The sequence below is a fragment of the Physeter macrocephalus genome, chromosome 16 (genome assembly GCF_002837175.3).
Source record: "Physeter macrocephalus isolate SW-GA chromosome 16, ASM283717v5, whole genome shotgun sequence".
In the NCBI taxonomy this organism is placed as follows: domain Eukaryota; kingdom Metazoa; phylum Chordata; class Mammalia; order Artiodactyla; family Physeteridae; genus Physeter; species Physeter macrocephalus.
The window spans coordinates 15,263,693-15,288,319 of NC_041229.1; the positions used below are offsets into that span (position 1 = coordinate 15,263,693).

General features: G+C 39.1%; 1 protein-coding gene across 1 annotated transcript; it reads right to left on the reverse strand.

Annotated features, from left to right (window-relative positions):
- Positions 1–4,158: 4,158 nt before the first annotated feature.
- PAFAH1B2 (platelet activating factor acetylhydrolase 1b catalytic subunit 2) lies at positions 4,159–23,431 on the reverse strand. Its single transcript, XM_007117153.4, has 6 exons — positions 23,301–23,431; positions 17,709–17,796; positions 10,868–10,957; positions 9,936–10,052; positions 8,204–8,326; positions 4,159–4,872 (listed from the first exon to the last, which is right to left on the reverse strand). The coding sequence occupies exons 2-6, from the start codon at positions 17,787–17,789 to the stop codon at positions 4,594–4,596; spliced, it is 690 nt and encodes a 229-aa protein (XP_007117215.1). The 5' UTR covers positions 17,790–17,796; positions 23,301–23,431; the 3' UTR covers positions 4,159–4,593.
- Between the last annotated feature and the right edge of the window lie 1,196 nt (positions 23,432–24,627).

Here is a 24,627-nt window from a genome sequence, read left to right on the forward strand (position 1 = left end):
GCTCTAAAGAGGTTGTCCTTGGGGCAGATGTGTTAGCTTGGGGAGGGGAGGGTGATAAAGAACTGTGTCCACATTGTCACTAGCAGCCACATTGTTATACTGAGACTGAGGCCATTCACCCAGGTCAGATGAGGTGGTCCACAGCACACATCCACAGAAACCCACCTGCAGAACTGTCTGGACTCATGTATGGAGTGGACTTCAAGGGAGGCGGCTGTGCTTTCTGTAGGTCTGCCGTGAACCCTCATTATTTCCATCTGCACCTGTGGCCCCCAACACCACCCCTCAGCATATGGAAGCTGACAACTCCTATTTTAATCATTCTGCCATTTATTACTGACTGTACTTACACTTTCCTGTTTTAGACTTTAAATCTTATTTCACTTACCCAAGTAGTATCCTCCTGTCAATCTGAACTTCCTGACATGTTAATACAGTTGCCAGTCTTTGAACCCCTTCACGCGTACCACCAAACATTCTTGGCTCTATAAACACAATTTAAATTCTGCTGGTTTTAAGGTGGGAAACAAGATGGCCAGATAATGCACTTCAAATAAATTCTAATAATTCCGTGGCCACGTAGAGGATGGAATCCAAAGGGAGTATATTGATTGCAGAAAGACTGAAGGAAGCTGTTGTTGCCTTTGGTCCAAGTGAGAAGATTGTCACTTCATTCCCAAGACTTTCAACTGAAAGGAAACTAGGGACGTATCTGCAATGAACTCAGTGAATCAGAATCTAGAGCTAAAAAGACACCCCAGGTTGAATAAGTAGTGGTTAAAAGCAAGGACTTCGAAGTCAGGTAAAGCTGGGTTCCAATCCCAGCTCAACCATTTACATTACATGACTCATCTTTGACAAGACAGAAAACTTCTCCAGGCCTCCCAGCCAAGTGAAGTGGAAATGCACCTACCTAAATTGCTTAGGTGGTTAATATATGGCAAATGCTATCCTGAAGCTTTTCTCCCTAGATGACACAGGAACTCAGAATACTCCAATTAATTTGAGGCACTTAAGTTCAAGCTGGGGGTAACAGTAGAAAGAAATATTCCAAAGTGTAAAAAAGAAGAACTGGTGATTAGCATGAGGAATGGAGAAACTATAGAAATTGGGACAATTAACGTGAATAAAATTCTAAAGATTTGAAATTAGGAAAAAGGGTCGAGGTCAATTTAATGACTTAATTCTGTTTTTAACTACCAGATACTATTAACAAATCTGAAACATTTCGCTTGACAATATTTCCATTTATCTACCTAGGATTCCTTCTATCTGCTCATCCTACCCTGCCATTCTGCACCCCCAAGGAGATAAGTGATGAGGGTCAGCTTGGTACATTCAGTTCCACAGAAAAGCAGCAGGATGATCTAAGTATCCAATTTGTTTGTGATAAGGTAGGAAAAAAAAAAATCCCTTCTCTCTTCATTAGAATTCAAACTATGATAAAGGAGACAGAAAGACAGCAAGTTTGAGTGAAATGTTTACATTTATATTGAAATATGCACTAAAACATAATGAGTTCTACTAGTCAATGAAATTTTGCCAAAGCGGAATCACAAACTTCCGTTGGGGAGGTCCAGTCAACTAGCAGCAGTGATCCCCAAGCAGGAACACCAAGGAGAAGCCTGGGAGACCCCACCCCAAAAAGCCTCCTTTCAAGAGATCCCAACTCACTTCTCCCACATGCACCCACACAGATTTAGGAGCACAGCCATGCTCCTCATTTTCATGTATCTTTAGTTTCTTCTTCACTGCAATAAATATAAAATTGGCAATGCTCATATACCACAGCACAGACAATATTTCAGGCTTTAGCATACAACTGTAAACAGTGACTAGGTTAAACAAATTAAAAAAGATAAAGAAAGTTGAACATTATTTTTAAACAACGACAGAATTCCTAAGAGCAGGGCATGAGCTACTCAAGATTTGTTTTGTTGGGTTAAGGTTTTTGATAAAAAATTCAGGTTTAGACAGATGTTCAAACAGACCTAATGTGGTAGCCAGAGCACTGCCCATGGCAGTCTAGAATATGTGGGCAGCAAACAACATGCCCTAGATCACCCTTGGCAGTACATCTTCAACCTGCCACATTCAAGATGGGACTGCAGAAATCTTTATTGTGCCATCACCAGCTGCCATCTAGTGTAGTGGGAATGGGTCGGCAAAGGAATGAAAGTTTGCTGGGAGACAAACAGAATTAACACCTCTGCTGGCTGCCTGGAAAGTTGGCCCCTTAATCACAAGGACAACTAGGACATTTCACTTGGACAGTGCATTAAACTTCATATATGTGTGTGTATATATTTCTCATATATATATATGAAATCCAAAGATTAAGCATTAAGTTCTGTCACTGCAACAAACTGGGGTGTCAATCAAAGAAAAACAGATGATCACATTTTGCCTAAAGCAGTGCAAAGAAAGCTGGCAAGAAATCAAAGTGGACTCAGTTTCTGCACATTAGCAATGGGGCAGACTTTTATTTAAAAGGCTAGTGGTTCAAATACTATTGCTCAAATAGCTCTGGTAAATATAAAATGTAGTTAACATCCAAGGTTTACACACAGAAGCAAAGGAGCTGAAGGCCAGCTCACAAAGGGATATTTGATCCTTAGTCAAGAGAGAAGCTAAAAGCACATGCTGCAGCAGTAACCTAATGGGGTTTGTTTGGACCATACTCCTTCCCTCTGACAACAGAAAAAGACCTGGATAGGAAACTGTCTTTTCACACACAAAATTGTGGCTTAATTAAATCTCCTCCCTAGAACTATACCTCAGCTAAGAAAAAAAAAATCTGTCTTGAAAAACTCAAGAACCTGGGCTACTAAAAATAAAAAGGAAAATGTAATATAGTAAACAAGTTTAGTAAACACCACATATATTTTCAGTTGTTAATGAAGACATGATACATTCAGGAAAGTTTTGTTGTTTTTTTTTTTTTAAGACGAAAAACCCAAAAAACCAAATTCCCAGAAAAAGCCTCGACGAGGAAAAAAAAAAAAAAAGAAAATCAGCCCAAGCTCTATCCCTTTCAGTCAGAAGCGGCTCTTAGCACAAACCACAAATCCCCCTCCAACACACAAAAGCAATGCCATGTGCCTTGCAAGCAGAGTAAGAAACATATGCCTTAGTTACTGAACTTGAACATTAAGCAGAATCACTGCAGAACACATTTTGATGGGTTACTTCAATATCCACCTGGTCCAGTTTAAAGTATTTGTAAATCCAGTTTGTACATATTCCATAGGTGTATTAAACAATAAACCACTTGCTGTCCTATTATTTTTTAAATGGCAGTTCTTGTAGCTCAACAAACCATTAAGATTATAAAGAGCTCTCTTGAAAGAAATTCTCAGATGAAGATGTATTAAGGAGAAATCCTGAAGGTTAAACGAAGTTCTTTTTTACTAGTTCTTTTTTACTAAAACAGTGGGATCAAGCAGAATGTCTACTCGGAAGAGCAGTTTCACCATTTCCCCATGAGAAGAGGCCAAATTTTTCTGGACTAATAATAATTTAAAAACTACGCCAATAAAAATAAAATAAAATATACACCTTAAAATACTACAAAACTTGAAATAAAGTCAGGGCTTATGGAGTGGGAAACAGAGTTCTGATTTTATTTTCCCCCCAAAAGAAGGAAAACTGTAACAGGTTTTAAGGGAAAAACAAAACAAAACAAACCAGAACTCTGAATATGGATAGCACTACACAGACTCTATAGCACAGACCACCACACATGAATGAATTACACATCAGTAATATCATGAGAGTAACTGGCTGGGGATTTATACTTCCAGCAACAGAGCTCCTAGGTCAAAAACATGTTAAAAGCTTGTAATGTTAACAAGGACCCCTCTCACCAAAAAAAAGAGGGGATGAGGGGGAATAGAGGAAAGGCTGCATGCATGGGTCTATTACAGACATGATATTCAGCAGCATAAAAATAATACCCTCCATTGAGTCCCCCAAATGGGGCAAAACCTATTTTTCACTGCTAAGCATGGGTAAGATTAACAGAGTGGAACAAATTCACCTGTAACCATAGCATCTCCCATATTTGAATGACAAGCATGTTCAATCTGATGTTATATGTTGCTATAACATTGAAAATACGTATGAGTAAAGCAAAATAAAAAACAAAAGGCTAAATTATGAACTTTAAAAACTGGAAAAACGTCTGTTTTAAAGCCAAGAAGGTGTTATTCTAATTATTATTATATATGACATAATCCATAGAAAGAAAGGCCAAGGAAAGAATCTTCATTTTGTTCAGTACTTAGGCTTGATGTTGTCCTAGGAAAAACAGTGATAAGTCAATGAATGTGTCACACATATAAACTAAAAAGTCCCGTTCTGGTTTCCAATGAATTTAAACAACCATCTTCCTTGGCTAATTTTTCTCCTGTGTCAAACAAACCTTCTATGTACAGGACCAGTTTAAATCCCTCCTCCCCTTCAAACACTAGATATGAACATCCAGGAACATTCTACAATGCAAAGTGCCTTAAGAAAGAGAAGGATTCTGTAGTGCCAGTGATATAACTGATCTGAGGAAGCTGGGACGCTATTAACACTGATGGGAGCCAGTCAGGCAATGGTGGTTTGTTTTTCCTCAGGTGTTTCCTCCAACAATTGCATGATCAGTTCATGGAGGGGTTTGCAGATCTTTGCATAGCCCCCTCCTGTGAGATGCAGAAAATCAAACATGTCGTGGCAGGAGATGGCACCGTCCGAGTGCACGAAGCCCCCATCTGTATCCAGGAGCTGAACATTGGCAAGCTTCGGCAGGGAAACCTTGAGGAGCTGGTTCACCTTGGCATTCTTTTGCCTCAAAGGGTTGGGCTTCTCACCTCGAGGTAACAAACCCTGGGGAAGAGCAGAGAAGAATATAAGATGAGAAGACTCACTGTTTTTTCCTACTTACTTGTGATTTCAAATATCCCTGGAACTCTCCATCTGGCACTTGTTATACCTTTGATTTCTGAAACACTGGACTAGACCGGTCTTAATGAAAGTTCTCTGACTATTCCTCCTAGGTTTCTTCCTGAGTTCCTCCTCCTCCTCCTGTCCCTTAACTGCTGGTATTCTTCAGGGTTTTGTCCTTGGCCCAGTACTCTCTCCACCCTACACACTGTAGCCCAGATCTCTTCCTGGAGCTTCAGAACTGTGTACTGAACGTCCAGCTATAGAACCAAACTTGAATGCTCCTGAGGCACACCCAACTTAACACGTCCAAAAACCCATTCATCATCTCCCCCATAGACCATGCTCCTTCTACATTCTCTGTGTCAACTGATCATTCCAGCATCCCTGAGTCTCTCATCCCATGTACCTTATCTATTCATCATTAAATCACTCAGCTTTTACATCCTAAGTATTTTTCCAATCCATTCTTTTTTCTGACTATAGACACTGCTAAGGCTAGGGAACGTACCAATTTCACCTCAATTAATGTAAAATCTCCTGACTGGTCTTCCTACCTCCAGTGGTATTACCCCTTCAATTTATCCTCCATATAGTCCACCACATAGCTAAAATAATCTAGCTCAAATACACATCTATTCATTAATGCCACACGGAACCTACACTAGAACACACGAGAAATGGAGTTGGAACAAATGCTGTCTTGATGAATCAGAGCCACATAATATCTGGTAGTATAAAACAGAGATGTGTTCTAAATTCATTTTTAACTTATTTGTTAATGATCTAATATAATTTTCAGATAAATCAGATGTCTGTCCTTCTACTATAGTAAATAAAAGCCAGCTCTTATATGGCAAGTGCAAGGTTTTATCATCTCAAACTAGAAATGGCCTTTATACAGATAACTGATCCAATTATAAAATTGTCAGAAATCCCCAACCTTTTAGTTGGTTTATAGCTAATGATGCCACAGAGCAAGTTATTGTTATTTAGGCAAAAATGTTGTCACCTGTTTCTCCTACAGGGTATGATAAGAGGTCTTATTTCATAAAAACGGGTTTTCTGTAGGCATTCTACTAAAAAAATCAAAAAAATTTTTATGCCCAAAGTAAGCGCTTATTCATGTCTGCTTTAAATTTTTTCAGCAAAACATTGGACCTCGATTATTAATTTACTGTGTGACTGTAAAGTTCCAAAGAGAACTATAGAGAATTATGAATATGCTACCCCAATCCATCTCCTTTCATCCTTGTCAAGTACAGACAAGGTCAATCCTAAACCCTAGTTTATATAACTGTTAAAAGTATAAGGCTCTGCATCTAATAGTTAACAAAGAAAAGCAGCCCTCAGCGCTGGCACATTAAAGCTTGGTTGAGATATAATGAGCAACCAGGAAGGATGGACAGTGACCAATAAATACATATGTTATTCTGACTTTCAAAGAATACCATAGTAATTAAAGCCATAAAAAAGGATTACGCCTCAAGAGCAGGGTGCCATACCTATTGGGATTGTCAAGCAAGGATAAGAAAAATAGCTTATGTACATGCATAACATTTTCCTTAATAAAGGAGTATCAAGGGTATGCCATGTGATTTTTTCTCTATAATAAGTGATAATTGTTAAAATATTATTTTAAAGGAGATAAAAAAATTACACTCCTAATTCCTTTACCATGTAACAACTATTCTAATTTTATTTCCTTTCCCAATTTGCATATTTACTTTCAAGCAATTCTAAATATAATACACATACCGTTTAGTATTTGGACTGTTCACTTAAATACATCATAAATTCTGTTTTCACACAGTCCTCCTAATTGTCATATGATTAGTGCTATTATATTCAATGACTTGTGCAATCATTCCCCCATGGGGTTGATTATTTAGGTTATTTCCAATGTTTTAGTATTGTAGATAACAGCACCATATATCAAATTCAAAAGTCTTGTTGAAACAAAGAATATTTATGGAGGATTTATTCAGCAACATTCATGCAACAAGTATGTCCTAAGCAACTACAATGTACCACCCACTATACTTAAGAGATGGACTCTTAACCACAATGTAGTCTTTTCTGGAATAATGCAGGATATACATAAATACATAAACAAATTAATTAAATACCATGTAATAAAAAAATAAGACCTGGCTCCCCAGAACCCTGTCATAAGATAATATCCAAACTCCTAACATGGGACCTGGCTGTGGCCTCTCTCTAACTATCCCAGACTTGAACTTTATTCCAATGATAGCACCCTCCTTCACTCACCCAACAAACACATACATGTATAAGCCTTTGATCATTTCCTTCCTTTCTTCCTCCCTCCCTTTCTCTCTCTCTCATTCTTCTCTGTAATACCTTCTCTTCTTTCATTTCTCTATTTGTCTGGAAACCAATGAATTCTTTAAAACTAAACTCAGATGTCAATTTTTATGTCTAAAATATACCCTGTTCTCCCCTTAGCATACAGTATAATAATTCTGTTTATATTGCTTTGTCCATCCACCAGCTCCTTGAGAGGAACTGTCTTACTCATTTTTGTATGCTCGGGACCTAGGATTAGTGCCTTGTACATCGTGATTCTCGCATATTTGTTGAATAAATGACTACCTTATTAACACTAAATCTCATTAAAGAACTGAATACATGTCAGATTTCTCAAAAACATACATTTTTAGCTAGGTTAAGAATATCTACAGGTGAACTTTAACACTGAAATAGACAGCTGTTTATCCCTGAGACCATGAAGACAATGCTTTAATTCTACAAAGGGTAGCATTTCCTGTTAGTGGTAAGACTATGAAGTACCCATTTTCTTCCTGATGGAATCTCTGATATTCTAAAGAATTCAGAGATTCCGATAAATACACCACCTTACCATATTAACAATGGAACAAAACAACACATCTAGGCTAATCCAAACTCAGGTCTAATAAAAAGAGACTCAGGAACTAGGAAAAGTCTCATATGCAACTTAAAAAATTATCAGAAGATAGTCAAGGGAAAAAAAAAAAATTAAGGCAACCTGAGGCAACAAAGAGGATTTCCACTTCTAAACAAGGATGAGCAGAAAAAAGATGACCCCACAGTTGTTCTAGGAAATGAGACCAATAAGACGATGGGACATATCAGAGAAGAGCTTCTCGGGAGCATGATAAACTGCTTCCAACCTAAAGATTCTCTATGTTCATGAGTGATCACATTTCTAAAAAGACTCCCCACCTTACCTAATGATATCAAGGTCTCCACCCACCCAAAGACCACATACCAATACAATGATTTTGGCCTGTGGCTGCCTTGTGTTGATAAGCTGTACGATGGCCTCGATTCCACCTGCTACTTCCTCTGCTGTATTTTCATGGTTGTTTGTTCCTACCCAGACAACAATGACCTATAATTGAGGGAAGGAAGAAAAAGAGAAAAAAGATAAATACTCAGGAATGTCCACTAGTTAGTTGAAAATCTTATTTCAAAAATCAAAGGAGGGGCTTCCCTGGTGGCGCATTGGTTGAGAATCCGCATGCCAATGCGGGGGACACGGGTTCGAGGCCTGGTCTGGGAAGATCCCACACGCTGCGGAGCAACTAAGGCCGTGCACCACAACTACTGAGCCTGCGCTCTAGAGCCTACGAGCCACAACAACTGAAGCCCGCCCGCCTAAGAGCCTGCGCTCTGCAACAAGAGAAGCCACTGCAATAAGAAGCCCATGCACCGCAACAAAGAGTAGCCTCCGCTCGCCTCAACTAGAGAAAGCCCACGCGTGGCAACGAAGACCCAACACAGCCAAAAATAAATAAATAAAATAAATAAATTTTTTTAAAAATCAAAGAAGGAAAGATGAACTTCTCAAATGGTATTGGTAACTTCAACAGGGCAGCCATCTTAAAACATTAATGTATGCCTCATATACATCAGGATAAATTCCAAACAGAAAAACACTTAAGTGGGAAAACTACTAGGAAGAGATGAGAAAATTCTTTTATGTGGAGTTGGAAGCTAATCTCTTAAGATCCAAAAACTATACAAAAAAGATAATAAATTCAACTGTATAAAAATAAAACCACTGCAAGTCAAAAAAGAAAAAAAAAAGTGAAATCTAAGAAACATGGGGGAAAATACTTGCAACATCCTAAGACTCCCTTAAAGTACCTTCTAGAAAAAATAAAAATAAAAGTACCCAAGGGAGTGTAGTGGGTCTAAATATATAGTTTTACTCAAGGAAAAGAGTCAGTCTGGTGGAGGCTGGATATAGTTTTTAAAAGTTCTTCTCTTCAAAAAAATAATTTTACAAGGTGGCTATCACCTAGAGACATACATCTTACTATGTAACCCAAAGTAATTTCCACCTGTCACAAAAGAAAGGAATATGCATGAGTTTTTCTGTTAGAAAGGCAAAAAATAAAATACTTTCAACTACAGCAACTGTTATCAATGGCTCAGCTTTGTTTTCTTTTTGTTGTTTGGGGTTGAAAAAATTTATATGCAGTGTGCCAACTCAGGATGTTGATAATGCTATAAGGCACTGGGTACATGTTTGGGCTGAACATTTGTTCACATCTGCTTCAAATTTTCTTCAGAAGAACTTGGAGGCCTTGATTACCAATCTGTTTATATGTTTAAATGGATCCAAAATTACCTCCTCAAGTGAATCATAGCCCTGCTCCCACAGCCCACCTCTGAGCACCTTCCCCCTCATACTGCCTCAGGTCAACAGAATAGCATACCTTATTAGCATCAAATCTCTTCCTACAGCAGAAGATAATTATAACAATTACAAGTACAAACCAAGCAAGCAATACACTGATTCTTAATTAAGCAAGTATTTGGAATGTTCTTAAACAATATCATTTAACTTAAAGGGGCACGAAGCAAAGAACAGTGAAATAACGCTTTAAAGAAGCAATTTTTTTTTATTACCAGTTTCTGACCATTTAACTATCTGCAAAAGACTCAAGATTAAGGATATTCTTTAAAAATAATAATAATAAGTTTCATTTCACCTTAGGTTTAATATTCTCCAGTTCTCCATTCTTTAGTCTCCATAAAACATGTCTTGTTGTATCTCCCCCAATTCCAAAATTCAGTGCATGAAGTGGGGAAAAAAGCTCTCGCCATATCTGAAAAGAGAAAAACTTGATTTATTTAAGCTGAAATTAGTGGGAAATAAAATCCCTCAATTGCAATGTGTTGTGAGGCATCTGAAATAAGTTTCCCTTTTCTGTATTCAAATGTAACACTGCAAGTGGTATGCTACCAACTGCTGAAAGGGCTTTGAAGATGCCATTGTGTAACTCAGTTTTCAGTGCAGCTTTAGATCTCAGCTCAAGACCTGAGTCACAGCTCAACCTGATGCCACTTAGGTACCAACATGTATAACTAAGCTGCCAACTCAATAAACTCTCCTTTCCCTTTATTCAACCATTTAAAGGAACAGGGTGAAGTAGAAACATGAGATGAAAAAATTTACAGTGCTTGAGCCAAAAAGATATAAAGCTATCTTTTCTTTTAAATTTCCCTTGGGAGAATGCCTAACCTCAAAAAGATTCAAAACAGTTCACTACAAAAATATATAAAATATAAAAATGGTAAAACACAAATAATAAGAACTGAGAATCACGACTAAGACAAACATAAATGAGCAAATACAAATAAGAAAACAGTAAAATACAAATAAGAATTGAAAATCATGACTAGGACAAATATAAACAAACAAATATAATGTGAAGCTTCTTGGAAGCCAAGGCAAAAAAGGGAGCTTATAAATAATGTTGTATTTTTTCCTTAGTCTCATCATGCTTGATGGCACAAAGAATCCCATCAGGTAGGTCTGATTTCCCTTCCACTCTGAACTAGAGTGGAATGAATGCAAGTCTGTTATCAATGAATGTGTTGACATGAGCAGCCAAGGACCACCCTCACCCCTGCACCTTACCTCATACTGCTGCATCAACTGCACCATGGAGTCCCCCACGAACAGGACATCCGGCTCTTTGTCTTTGCAGTCCAGGACAAATCTGTTGTGCTGGTGTGAAGAAGAAAGAACAATCAGAAACTGGCATTTTTCCCTGTGAGATTTCTTGGCCTAGACAGAACAGTTGTCCAACCAGTTACTCTGTTGTTAAACATTCTATTTGGTCTGTCCCTAAAGCTGATTCCTCTCAATCTGCTATTAACTCCTGGGCCCTTTTGAAAACGAGAACAGAAAAATGCGTTCATGTTTTTTAAAAAGCTTACCTTTTCCTCAAACTCTTTTAAAGAAAATTTCAGATATACTTAAAGCTGACGTAATACAGTGAACACCTGTACACACTCACCTACATTCAACAATAACATTTTCCCACATTTGCTTTATCTGTGTGTTTGGTGAATCATTTGAGGGTAAGCTGCAAACATTGTGATTCTTCACCTTTAAATATTCCACATGCATCTCCTAAGCATAAGGACAGTCTCCTATAAAACCACAGAACTACTATCACATCTAAGAAAATAAACAATAATCCCAAAAAATCTAACATTTAATCTTCACAATTGTTCCAAAAGTATTATATGTATCTATTTTTTGAACTAGGATCCAATCAAAAGGCATGCATTTCATTTGAATGATTTTAATATGGCATTTGAAAATGTCTGCTAACCTCTAAATGTGAGATGTTGGCCAACTGGGACTGAGGCTTTTTCAGTCTAATTCAAGTTTCTAAGCAAGGGTGACCTAGCCCTGGCATGCTTCTCTTTGCTCTTAAGGCATAAGACACCTTTAAAAAGATTTTACCCATTGATGCTAAACTGAAGGACATAGTTTCGATTTTTATATTCATCCTTGAAACAAATTAACATGATGCTTTAGCAGGTCTCTAACCCAGTTCTACGGAAAGGTCTGAATACTTTCTTTTTCTCAAACTCTACATTCAATTATGCTTCCCCTAGGAATTAATTAAGATGGAGTTACTATTTAAGTATTTCTGCTGATAATACAAGTGCAGATGACACTGTGGTGAAACTGAGATATTTCACTGCTATTGGTGAAAATACAAAAATATTTCTGGAAATAATCTGACAATTGATTAAGACATCTCTTTTACAGTGACAGGATTTGGGATAACTTTTTCTTTTCTCTTGGGTCCATGTCTTGTGTAAACAATTTTTTAAAATTACTATTGTTTCAATAAGTATTTTTAAACTGAAGGGATAAGATGAGCAAGAATAAAACTTTAGCTAGTTTTATTGAGTAGGTGCTCTTTCACATCACGTCGTCTCTCTACTGTGTATGCTAAAGTGCCAACTACCTCTCAATAACAACAAAACAGCTTACGTTTAAAGAATGTCATGGAATTTAAGCTCTGCTGTTCTAAAGGTTTAAGTACTCTAAATTTTTATTTAAGCATAAAAGTAGTTGCAATGAGCTTGGAAAAACAGAAAAGATCAAAGCAAAACATCTATAATCCTACCATTTTAACCCAGTACCTATTAACGTTTTAGGGTATTTTTTTCTCATTATTTTTTCACATCCCCCCCACAACACAGTTGAAACGTATATATATCTCCTTAAGGCACAATAGCTTTGGGGACAGAAAAACCTATGTTTGAAGTCTAGCTTATCTACCTTCTAGTGCAGTGACCTTAAGCAAGTACATAACCCCGAGTTTTGTTTTGCATTATCTGCTAGCAACTCTGTTTTAGAGCTGTGAAGATGAGAGTTCTATAAAAGGGGCCCAGCTTCTGGCTGCCACCCAGTAGGTACTCAATAAACAGCAGCCATTATAACTACATTAACATATTAGAAATATTTTTTTATGTAGCTACATGATTTTCATAACTATAATTTTTTTTTTTTTTTGCGGTACGCAGGCCTCTCACTGTTGTGGCCTCTCCCGTTGCAGAGCACAGGCTCCGGACATGCAGGCCCAGCGGCCATGGCTCATGGGCCCAGCCGCTCCACGGCATGTGGGATCTTCCCAGACCGGGGCACAAACCTATGTCCCTTGCATCAGTAGGCAGACTCTCAACCACTGCGCCACCAGGGAAGCCCCATAACTATAATTTTTTAAAAAAATTTTATCGTGTAATTAAAAAAAAAAATCTTCATTTATTTATTTATTTGGCAGTGCCACACAGCTTGCGGGATCTGAGTTCCCCAACCGGGACTGAACCCAGGCTCTCGGCAGTGAGAGCCCGGAGTCCTAACCACCGGACCTCCAGGGAATTCCCTATAACCATAATTTTAAACACCACTTAATATCCTACTGGATGCATCCAGTGGCACATTCATTTTTTTTAGCTCTTTATCCTAATGACAGATTTGCCGGAAGCCTCCTATTGACTGAGATGAAGAAACTTACTTACACACACACACATTTTCTTTTACAGGTTGGGAATTTTTAGGGCAAAGGGGATTAACACTTTCATGGATCTTGGATATACTTCCAAATTACTAACAAAATGGCTACTGGCTATATCTATTCAGACGCCAGCAATGTATCAGAACTCATTTTACTATACTTGCACCTGCACGGGTTATTAATATTTTTCTCTCCCTCCTTTCTTTTCCCATTGTTTTAATCTGTACTTTTTGGAAACAAAAAGTTAAAGCTCCTGTCATGCTCACTGAGACACTTATCTAGTATATTTGAGGATATTTTTATTGATAATACAACAAACAATTATCAATGCTTCATCTGTAATATTTACTGCAAATATTTCTGTCAGTCTGCTGCTAAGCCTTCTTTAGGTGGTTAATTTTTTTTTTTTTTTTTTTTTTTTTTTTTTTTTGCGGTACGCGGGCCTCTCACTGCTGCGGCCTCTCCTGTTGCGGAGCACAGGCTCCGGATGCGCAGGCTCAGCGGCCATGGCTCACGGGTGTTTTAATTTTATTAAAAACAGAATTTTCAGGTGTAAGGATTTTTTTTTAAATTTTTATTTACTTTTTATTTATTTATTTTTGGCTGCGTCGGGTCTTTGTTGCTGTGCGCAGGCTTTCTCTAGTTGCAGTGAGCAGGGACTACTCTTCACTGTGGTGCGTGGGCTTCCCATTGCAGTGGCTTCTCTTGTTGGGGAGCATGGGCTCTAGGCGCATGGGCTTCATTAGTTGTAGCATGCAGGCTCAGTAGTTGTGGCGCTCGGGCTTAGTTGCTCTGCAGCATGTGGGATCTTCCCGGACCAGGGCTCAAACCTGTGTCCCCTGCATTGGCAGGCAGATTCTTAACCACTGCGCCACCAGGGAAGCCCTCAACGTTAGCATCTTATATAAGCATGGTACATTTGTCAAACCTAAGAAATTAACATTAGGGAATACTATCAACTAAAGTTCATTCAGATCTCACTAATTTTTCCACTAATGCCCATTTCCTGAATCAATCAGGATATCACATTGCATTTAATCTATACATCTCCTTTAACTCTTCCAATATGAGACAGTCTCTTGGTCTTTCCTTGTCTTTCATGACCTGACACAATTTAGTTGCGGTAAGGTGTTCTGTAGACAGTCCCTCAATTTGGGTCTGTCTGATGTTTTCCCATGAATAGGCTGAGGTTATGGATTTTGGGGGAAGACTACCACAGAGGTGATGTGCCCTTGTATCATATCAGGGAACATGACTTATTACTGGTGATGTTAATATTGATCATTTGGGTAAGGTGGTGTTTGCCAGTTTTCTCCACTATCAAGTTATTATTTTCCCTTCCATACTCTATATGTTAGAAGCAAGACACTAAATTCAGCTCCACCTCCTAGAGGGAGGGGTATCAAAAAATATGTGGGCGTATCTTAAAACCACCAAAGTAATTTACAGGGAGATATTCTAAGGCTAGGCAAATATACCGTTTCTCCTTAAATTTGTGTCCACTAATGTTAATATTCATCAATGGATCTTGCCTACAGTAATTATTACTGCAGTGTTCTATCCATGATTTTCTTTTCCCTCCTTACTTCTACATTTATTAATTAAAATTATTCTGTAAGGAAGATTTAGCCCTTCTCCCCTATTTATTTATTCATCCACTCATTTATTTATAGCAGAATGGATTAATGAACACTTATTTTATTATTTCAGTTATAAACCAATATACCATCATTTGCTACACTGCTCAAAATGTTCAACTTTGCACTTTGGGAGCTCTTTCAGGTCTTTTAGGTGGTCAAAGTTAGTATCATCAATGAGACAAACCAATACCACATGTATTCTATGTGATACACTGGGGACCCATCACTTCAGTGATATTCCTGCCATCCATCTTTTTTTTTTCCTTTTCTTTTTTGAGTAGTTTCTTGCTTTCTTGCACTACAAGATGCTCTAGGCCCATATTTTTATTTTCTTTGCTCCAGCTATAGAATCAATCATTTCTCCAAGGAGCCCTGGTTCCTTTCATTGGTATTCCTTTCTTGGTACTTAAAAGCCAAGATCTGGGTATATAATATATTTTAATATAAGTTAGTCCTTCCATATTATACAAGATTTTTAAAAAATTTAAATGTTCATATCTGTTTTTCTTCCATTTGACTAATTTTTTCCCAGTCAGTGCTAATCATTTAAAGTCTTCTAATTTATGCTAGAAACAACAAAGGCATCTAGTTTTAGTTACTACTTTTAGTAAACTTACAAATGACCTAAATGCTCATCAATGAGATAACAGACAACCCACTGTGGTATTTTCATATAAAATAACTGAATACTACTTAAAGAGAAAAAAATGAATAAACTACAGCTATTTTTTTTAATATGTATGATTACTGCAGAAAAAAATACATTCAGAAAGATACTATTTACTGTTTAAAAACGTGCAAAAAGGGACTTCCTTGGTGGCACAGTGGTTAAGGATCCACCTGCCAATGCAGGGGACAACACAGGTTCGAGCCCTGGTCTGGGAAGATCCCACATGCCGCGGAGCAACTAAGCCTGTGTGCCACAACTACTGAGCCTGCGCTCTAGAGCCCGCAAGCCACACCCTCTGAGCCTGTGTGCCACAACTACCGAAGCCTGTGCGCCTAGAGCCCGCGCTCTGCAACGAGAAGCCACCACAATGAGAAGAAGCCCACACACCGCAATGAAGAGTAGCCCCCGCTCACCGCAACTAGAGAAAGCCCGCATGCAGCAATGAAGACCCAACACAGCCAAATATAAATAAATTAATTAATAAAAAAAGGTGCAAAAATACTAACTATATTGTTTAGAGATGATGTATGTAGTATGTAAATACATGAAATTACTGGCTTGGGGGTGGGGAGGTAGGAAAGAGAAAGAAATGTGATCAATGAGGGGTATACAGGGAACAGCAATTCTTTTAGCAATGTTTTACTTTTTTAGGGTGAGTAGCAAATACACAGATGCTCAAAATATTTCATAATACTTTTTTAAAGATATAAACAAAATGAGGAAGATTAAGAAAGAATAATCACATAATTGATCCATAGGAGAACAGTCAAAATAAAAAACTACCACTCAAAATAAGCTAGTTGAAAGACTGATTTTTAAGTCTGAGATGACCAAAACAGAAAGAGAATACAACTATGAAGAGTATAAAGAGAATCACTAAATACTAAAACAGGAAACTCTGGGGACTTAAAATCATATAGAACTTGTTAGTTCAAAAGGTAATACGGGTAGAAACAGATAAAGGTTAAATATAGTTATTGTTAAGTGATAACACTTATTAAAAGCAAGCTACAAATACTGAAAAAAAAAATAAAGTGCTAAAAAACACAATGGGACATACTGAGAGGGCAAAGGGGCCAGAGCTTGAAGGGATTCCCACTTGCTAAACCTTGGACAATGAGTTTCAAAATTACAGTGTATTATAACCCACTTGACTAAAATAAGAACCTGTGAGACCATATTATAACAAAATAGAATTGGTTTAGGCCAACACCATCTTAACCAAGTGATCAAAGCTACTATCATCAATGAGACAAATCAACATCACATGCCTTCTATGTGATGCACTGAAGACATCACTTCCCTGATAATCCTGCCAAAAATGTACAATGTGAAACTTGATTATGAGAAAAGAGAGGGACATTCCACAAAATAAATGCCCTATACTATTCCAAATGGTCAAGGTCATGAAAAACAAAGGCTAAGAAATGTTTCTGATTAAAGGAGAATGAAGAGAAATGACAACCAAATGCAATGTGTGATCCTAGACTGGGAAGAAAATTGATATAAAAAACACTAGTGGGACAACTACAGAAATCTGAATATGGTTTTTGGATTAGGTAACAGTATAATGTCAGTGTTAAATTTCCTGATTTTAATAACTGTATTGTAGTTATGTAAGAAAAGGTTCTTGTTCTCAGAAAACACACTCAAATACTTAGGGGTAAAGGGGCATTGTGATGACTGCAACATACTTTCAAATGATTCAGAAAAAACTGTAAGTTGGTAAATAGTACAAAAAGATACAGACAGAATGATTAGGCAGATGTGGCAAAATTTTAACAAGTGGCAAGTCTAGATGAAGGATATAGGAAGTTCCTTCTAAAGTGTTTGTAATATTTGTATAATTTTGAAATTACTTCAAAATTTAAAAAAGCTTAAAGAAAGAATACTGTAGAGACACTGCCATCTACTAAAATTAACAGTACGCAATGCCCATGCTCTCAAAATATTCCTCAGTTCCAACATCACATGGTGATTAGGAATGACATCTCTAACATTAGATTTCTATTTACAGTAATCAATTCTTGTTGACCATTAAAAACACCCCATTGTAGCTCTGGTCAAAAGACTCTAAAAATTGAAGAGACTCATCTATGTGAATAACGCACGTGCACCTCCTTTTACCTGAGACATCCATCTGTCATCTCCTTGAATATCTTCCGCTGCATGTGGAATGGCTGCTGGGTTTGAGTCTCCTTGGCTCATTCTACACCTGAGGAAAAAAATGTCTATGTTATGTTTTGTTCACTGACAGGAATGTTTCTTTGTTACCACTTACTTAAATATTACATGTCAGGTTTTAAATAAGAATAAGGATTAAATAAATTTCATTGGGTTTTGCCTAGAAACGATGCAACTGGAGTTTATTTTCAGCAGAGACGAGGTCCAGGACATGACTGCCTAAGTCCCATAAATATCCAGCACTACTAAACTTCCAGACAGGTTTGAATATCATTCAGGAACAATGCATTATATCAGTATATACCTTACATCTATATTAATTTTTCATAAATACATGTTATTGTAAGAACCAAATGACAAGGAATTGTCAGAAGCAAACAATTTTAACACTAATTATGTAAATAAATTCGATCAGTTCCAAATGACACTAGGTCTAAAAAAAATTGGGCTCAGGGTTAAGCCTATATCTGACTAAAGATGTAAAATATCATTCACAACCTGTGTATATTTCTTTAGATTACTAAAATTTGCAACTATCAGGGCTTCCCTGGTGGTGCAGTGGTTGAGAGTCCGCCTGCCGATGCAGGGGACACGGGTTCGTGCCCCGGTCCGGGAAGATCCCACATGCCGCGGAGCGGCTGGGCCAGTGAGCCATGGCCGCTGAGCCTGCGCGTCCGGAGCCTGTGCTCCGCAACGGGAGAGGCCACAACAGTGAGAGGCCCGCATACCGCGAAAAAAAAAAAAAATTGCAACTATCAGAAAATAATAGCTACCTATGAAGGACTATCTACTCTATGCTTTATACATACCACCTCTGATCCTCACAAAAGTACTGCAAAATGAAGAAAACGAGGATCAGATAATTTGGGTACTTTGTTCAGTGACTGAAATGAGGTTTGTCTGACCCCAATTACATCACATCTGGCCCACTGATCACAAACCAGTTCATGCTGACTCCCTAAAGGGGACCTATATCTAACCATTTCACCCAAAAGACTTATGACTTATACCACACGGAGCTAAAATCATCAATGTAAAATGCAAGAATCAGGAAGAACTGCAAGAGGAACCTATATAGCTCCAAGCAGACTACGATATCTGTTTGGAGTTTCACTGTCTAAGAAAAGTATGGAAAAATCAGAAGATACATAAAAGAAAACAAATAAAGGATTACAGGGTTAAAACAAATAGCCACACAGAAACTTTTTGTTTTTAGCCAATAAAACATTCTAAATCTTCTATATAAAAGTTTATTGGGGTCTACGTTCAATTCTTGATTCAAGTCTGGCTATTCAGGTTAAATCTGATATGGCACTTAATAATCATTTTAATTTTAGTAAGTAACTTTCTTCCCCGCTGATCAAAAAGCTCTATTGTCCTTAAGACCAACAAGGAGCAACTTTTCCCATTTTCTGGATTTCAAAATTAGATATATAATGTAAAGAAATACAGCTACAAAACAGCTCCGTTTTCCACTCACTAATTGAAAAAGTCTATTTCCTAACTTTTAAAATAGACTTTAAAAACCCAACCATTTCTCGTTTATTTTCCCACCTGGAGAAACTCTTAACATGTTAGGTATTTTTGAGGCAAAAGTTAACTGACACAGGGTTAACTGAGCGATCACTACTAAAAACGAGAAAAATAATCTGTCCCCCTCTCACTGTGTGATTATGTAATTGAAACCATTTTTCCTGGAGATTGTTAAAAGAACAAGGATGACAAAACTGTACATATGAGGTGCCTCCATAATAAAATGTATCCAAATTCATCCCTCACCACTTAAACACACAATGCAGGCACTCCAACTACATTTCAGTTCTTGGAACACCATGTTCAGATTTTGTTGAAAAACTTAAGAATTTTGACAAACCAGAGGGTGTTTCAAGGAAAGGAGCCAAGGTGGTGAGAAATTAGAAAACCTGTCATATCAGAAATAGTTGAAAGAAACAGGTATGTTTATAATCTGTAGAAAAACTGGTTGGGGAAGAAGAAATCACGGGACAAATAGCTGTCAAAGTATTTGAAGATTACTAGGAAGGGACTTTAGGCTTATTCTGCATGTCCCCAAATAGGAAGACAAGGCCAGTAGATACAATGTACAGTGAGACAAATTTCTAACAAACAGAACTGCAAATGACATGACCTGTCTCTCAAGGCAGATTCCTCCCATGGGACCGCAGAGACTAGGTGAACACCTACTAGAAAAGCATAAAGTGAACTAAAGCATATGAGTAAAGACTGGCTCAGATTAGCGGGATTCAAACATTTTTTAATGTTTTAGAATCTTTTGGAAATGTTCCTCAATATATGTATATTTATAAATTAGATGTGAATTGCTGTTAACCTGTATATTAAATTTTCATAATTTTTTTCCTTTTTTATGTTAAAAAAAATGAACGTAAAAAGAGGTTCTAAATATTTTCCTATATTCCAATGGATCTCCTTATACATCCCAGGGCAGCACACATAGTCTACTTTCAAGACCAGTGGTCTATATAAACTATAACATCTCTTTAGATCTATGATTCAATTTACAGACATGGATTTTTAGTGTTTCTCCAACAGGTAAACAACTGATCAAAAAATAATAACTGCAATAAAGATTTATTAAGAACTTACTATTTACAAGACACTGTGCTAGGAGCTTTGTTATTTAAATAAAATTGAAGCTCAGGGAGATTTAAGGAAACTGCTCCATGATAGGGAGAGCTGGGATTTAAACTCAGGGTGATATACTACCCTCCAAAACCTATTACTCTTGAGCAAAGGGCATTAGGCTCTATATAGAAAAGACTGTATGAAACAATGATAAATCCTAATTTACTAAGTCAATTCACTTATATATCCTATTACTACTACCCAAATTTAATGGCATTCTGATACCCTGAGCAAAACACTTTCGTCTCAGTCCTAAATTTTGTCATGAGCAAAATGAAAAAGCTATAGGGAGAGAGAAACTGAGGAACAAAATGTCACTTATCTAAAGTTACTAGGCAGGTAAAACTGAGAGAACTTAGCACAATATTCCCAGTTAGCTAGTCTTTTTCTTCTTTAACTATGAATACAAGGTCATCCTCCTTCCTCCTCTGAGCAAAATTTGTTTCTTTGTGCCTTCAGACACTTGGATTTTGGATTATTTTGCCAAATAAAAATCTTACAATACGAAGTAGCTTTCAGTTTTACCTGTGCCTATGGCTTGGTAACATTTTTAAACAGTGGTAAAAAAAAAAAAAAAAAAAACAACTGAGGGGCAAACCCATGTTATCTCCTCTTTAAGAACGAAACTAGGGGGACTTCTCTGACAATCCAGTGGTTAAGACTCTGTGCAGGGGGCGTGGGTTCGATCCCTGGTCAGGGAACTAAGATCCCACATGCCATGCGGTGCGGCCAAAGGATTTAAAAAAAAAAAGAAAGAAAGAAAAGAAAAAAAAAAACAAAAGAACCAAGCTGGGGACTATGCATTTAGGGGATTCAAATAATTCGGGAGTTAGATTAAAAAAACTGTGTACTGTTTATAATAAAAATGAAGAATCAATCAGGAGCCATCCAGAGAACAGTCTGTGGTGGGTCACAAAAATCTGAGTGATTTGGGGTTTCCTGCCTCACGTAGAGAGCAATATTGTGGCACAGAAGTATTCAGAATGCTGTAATTAGTAACAACAGAAAAAGTAGCAACAGAGAGGGATCTGACTTCCATCTCACCTCACTGATTCATAATAATCGCCTCTGTGCAGCAAGTCATTAACTTCTGAGGTCACAAACAGCATGTTCAGTTAGAAAAACCCAACAGAGTGGAGATAAAGGTCCGAAGAATTTAATTTATCAGGAGACATACTATTCCAGGGAAGCTTTAACTGTCCATTAAAATGAGTTCTCTGGGAAGATGAGGAGTAAGTGACTTGCGCAGCATTTCCCAATTTTCCTGCATTTTCTGTCTTCTCTACTTAACTCCGACTATAACAGTCTTAACACCAGAATTTCCAAATGCTTATACCAGCGTGGTGTAGTGTCTGTCTAATCAAAAACCCATTCCAACAACAAAGAATTATAAATACTCAAGCTGAGCTTGATGTTTCTTTAGTTTAACCAGGAAGCAGACGGAGGGGGAAAGTTGCACTTAGAATTAAGATTTAGAATGTTTCCACTCTGACCTCAAAGACTCTTCATTTTGTTTCAGATGGAGCTGGCAGGGTTATTCTAAATGCGAAGGCAGGACTCATCCCTAGTACTCTGCCTCAGTGGGCTGGTGGATGGGTCCCGGGGTTCCAGCACATTCAGAATTTATTATCAAATGCCCAAGCCAACACATTAAATCACAATGATTTCATACTCCTCCCCTACTTCCGCACAAGGAGGCAACCTTTATATCAGAACAATGTGCCCAGAAGAATCCAAAGACACAAGGCATATGCAAGGCAAAGGCGTATTCAGATGCTCAAGGGGACAATACCCCGTGTTTTCTCCATACCTCTACCACTCCCCCAACATGACCCCCCCCATTTAAAGCTGTACGAAATGAGGCCTTAGGGTAGGTCCAGGTGGTCTTCCCTTTCTCCATGGGTAAGCTCTAAAAAGAAGCCAAAGCTTCATGTGTTTGGTGTTCTTAAGGTTTGTATACACATTATGAAAAGTAACGCTGGCCTGGGAGGTATGGAAAGAATAGTGAGTCACCGTGCAACGGGCACATCACAAACCTGAAGGCCAGAATATCCTGATCTGGTACATGGACATGGACCAGGCAAAAAGCACCTAAGAAAACCTGTCCATTGGTAGGTTTAACTAGTTGATTGACCTTGGGCAAATAACCAGTCTCGCTGGGCCTCATCTCTAAAATGAGGTGCTGGACCGGACAGCCCTCTAAGAAATAAGCCCATCTGAGTCGTGACAGCCTATGGATTTTTGAATATATTAGAGGAGGTAACGGAGAAGTTTCTGACGGGTGGGAAAAAGTGCTCCGTCAAAAAAAACAGTAACTGGTCTGAGCCCGCGCCAACGGCCTCTCAGACAGAGGAAAGGGGAGAAAAGGGTCAGAGGTTCAACCTCGGGGAGGAGGGAAAGGCAACAGCCGAGACCCGAGGCAGAAGCGTGGCTGGAAATGGGGCTGGCGGCGGCGAGCCCCGGGCCGCGGTAGCGGGGGATGCAGGGCGGCCTGCTCCGGGGGTCGAGCTGAGCCGGATCGGGCCGGGCGGCGCGCCCCGCCACGGTGCTCGGCCGCGGGAAGAGGCGGGGCGGCTGGGCGGCCGAGGAGGCGGCAGGTTTGGGGGTGGGGTACTGGGGAAAGGCTCCGAGGGAGGCGGCGAGCGGCCTGGAGGTGCGGGGAGCAGGGCGGGCGGCCAGGGAACCCACGCCAGGCCAGCCGAGAAGGGGCGAGCGTGGGAGGCACCCCAAGGGTCGGGGGGGGAGGGGTGGCGCGGGGGAGGGGCCGGCAGGGTGGGGGAGGGGAGGTCGCGGGCCTCTCACAATAACAAATCGGAGCCTCTTCCAACCCCCACCTCTAAGCCACCGGTTCCCCAAGCCCCGGAATGCACTCACTCAGGCACAGGGTCCGTGCGGGCCCCAAGCGGCTGCGGCGTCGGCGGGTGGCGCGTCTGTCGCTCGCTCAGTCCCGGCGGCCCCGCTCCGGCGCGTCCCTCCTCTGGCCTCAGCACCCGCTGCAGCGCCCCCACTTCCGGTTCCCCTGCCACTCAGGCAAATGGATTCCGGAAGTCCCGCCCCATCCTGCCAGGCCTTGGGTCGGCTCGCCTCTCCTCACTTTCCTTCTGCTGGAGCTCGCTGCCGGCGCCCAGGTGCACGCCCCGCAAGGTTCCACGCTTTGTTCTCTATCCTGCCCTCGTTTTGCATGTAGTCTGCGCGACTTGGACCTCTATCTTTCCTCTGGCTGCATCTCTCAGTCCTGCGTTCATGTCACCGTAGTGTGGAGATGGCATTCGGGACAATGTGCTGTGACCTCGCACTGACGCCATTCCCTTCCCACCCCGCCAACCTGGCTTCCTTCTCCACCCCATGGAACAAACCAGATTGCTGCCAGTGGGAGGGAAATAGGGCCCCAACGTTAATGAGGCAGTCCCTTACATTTATGGGTGGAATTTCTGTTTCTATGATGAATGTACGGATTTTGGATGACCGCCTCTTAAGGTGATACCATAGGGGGATGGAGAGACAGTCTTTTCCTTAGAGATCCATCCAGTTTCGGGGAAGACACATATATATATATATATATATATATATATATATATATATACACACAGTTAATATTGAAAAGATGATGTGCTAAATCTTATATAAATGCGGAATCTATAACAGAGAGGAGGGGCAAAAGATGTACGCAGGCTATGAAAACGTTTGGTGGAGCAGCGCCCTTAGCTGGCCCTTTAAAAATGGATAGTATTCGTTAAGACCCTTGTCTGAATTGGTAGAGCCTTCCAGAATTCTGAAAATGATCAGGGGGGTCAGTTTTTCAGACAAAACCCATTAAGAATTACTGTGAAAACCTGGAAGCCTAAAGTTTCAAGATATGTCAAATTATTTTTCAGGTGACCTGTACTGTCAAATGGTACTAAATTTATCAGATGTATATAATCCAAAATAATTTGTCCACCTATAAGACGCTAATTTACCTCAGAATTCTTTTGCAGATGTTCACACAATTTATGGCACACCAGCAGGTAAATGTTTGTTGCTTTAAATGTTTTATTGAAAAGAATTTGTGTTTGGGGAACTCAAATGATGCTATAAAAAGAGCCCAGAAATATACTGATAACAGAAGACACAGCTTGAATTAGTCTCCAGGGATAAATCCATAGAATCCTGAATTTCCTCAGTTTTAACACTCAACACATTTTAATGTAATTACTACTTT

What these genes read in the sequence shown, in the direction of transcription:
- PAFAH1B2 (XM_007117153.4), bottom strand. Translation starts at nt 17,789, where the DNA reads ATGAGCCAAGGAGACTCAAACCCAGCAGCCATTCCACATGCAGCGGAA. An exon ending in TGGAGAATATTAAACCTAAG is followed by an intron (nt 8,327 to 9,935) that starts GTGAAATGAAAC and finishes CCTCAATTATAG; the next exon opens with GTCATTGTTGTCTGGGTAGG. An exon ending in AGGCCAAAATCATTGTATTG is followed by an intron (nt 4,873 to 8,203) that starts GTATGTGGTCTT and finishes GCTCTTCCCCAG; the next exon opens with GGTTTGTTACCTCGAGGTGA.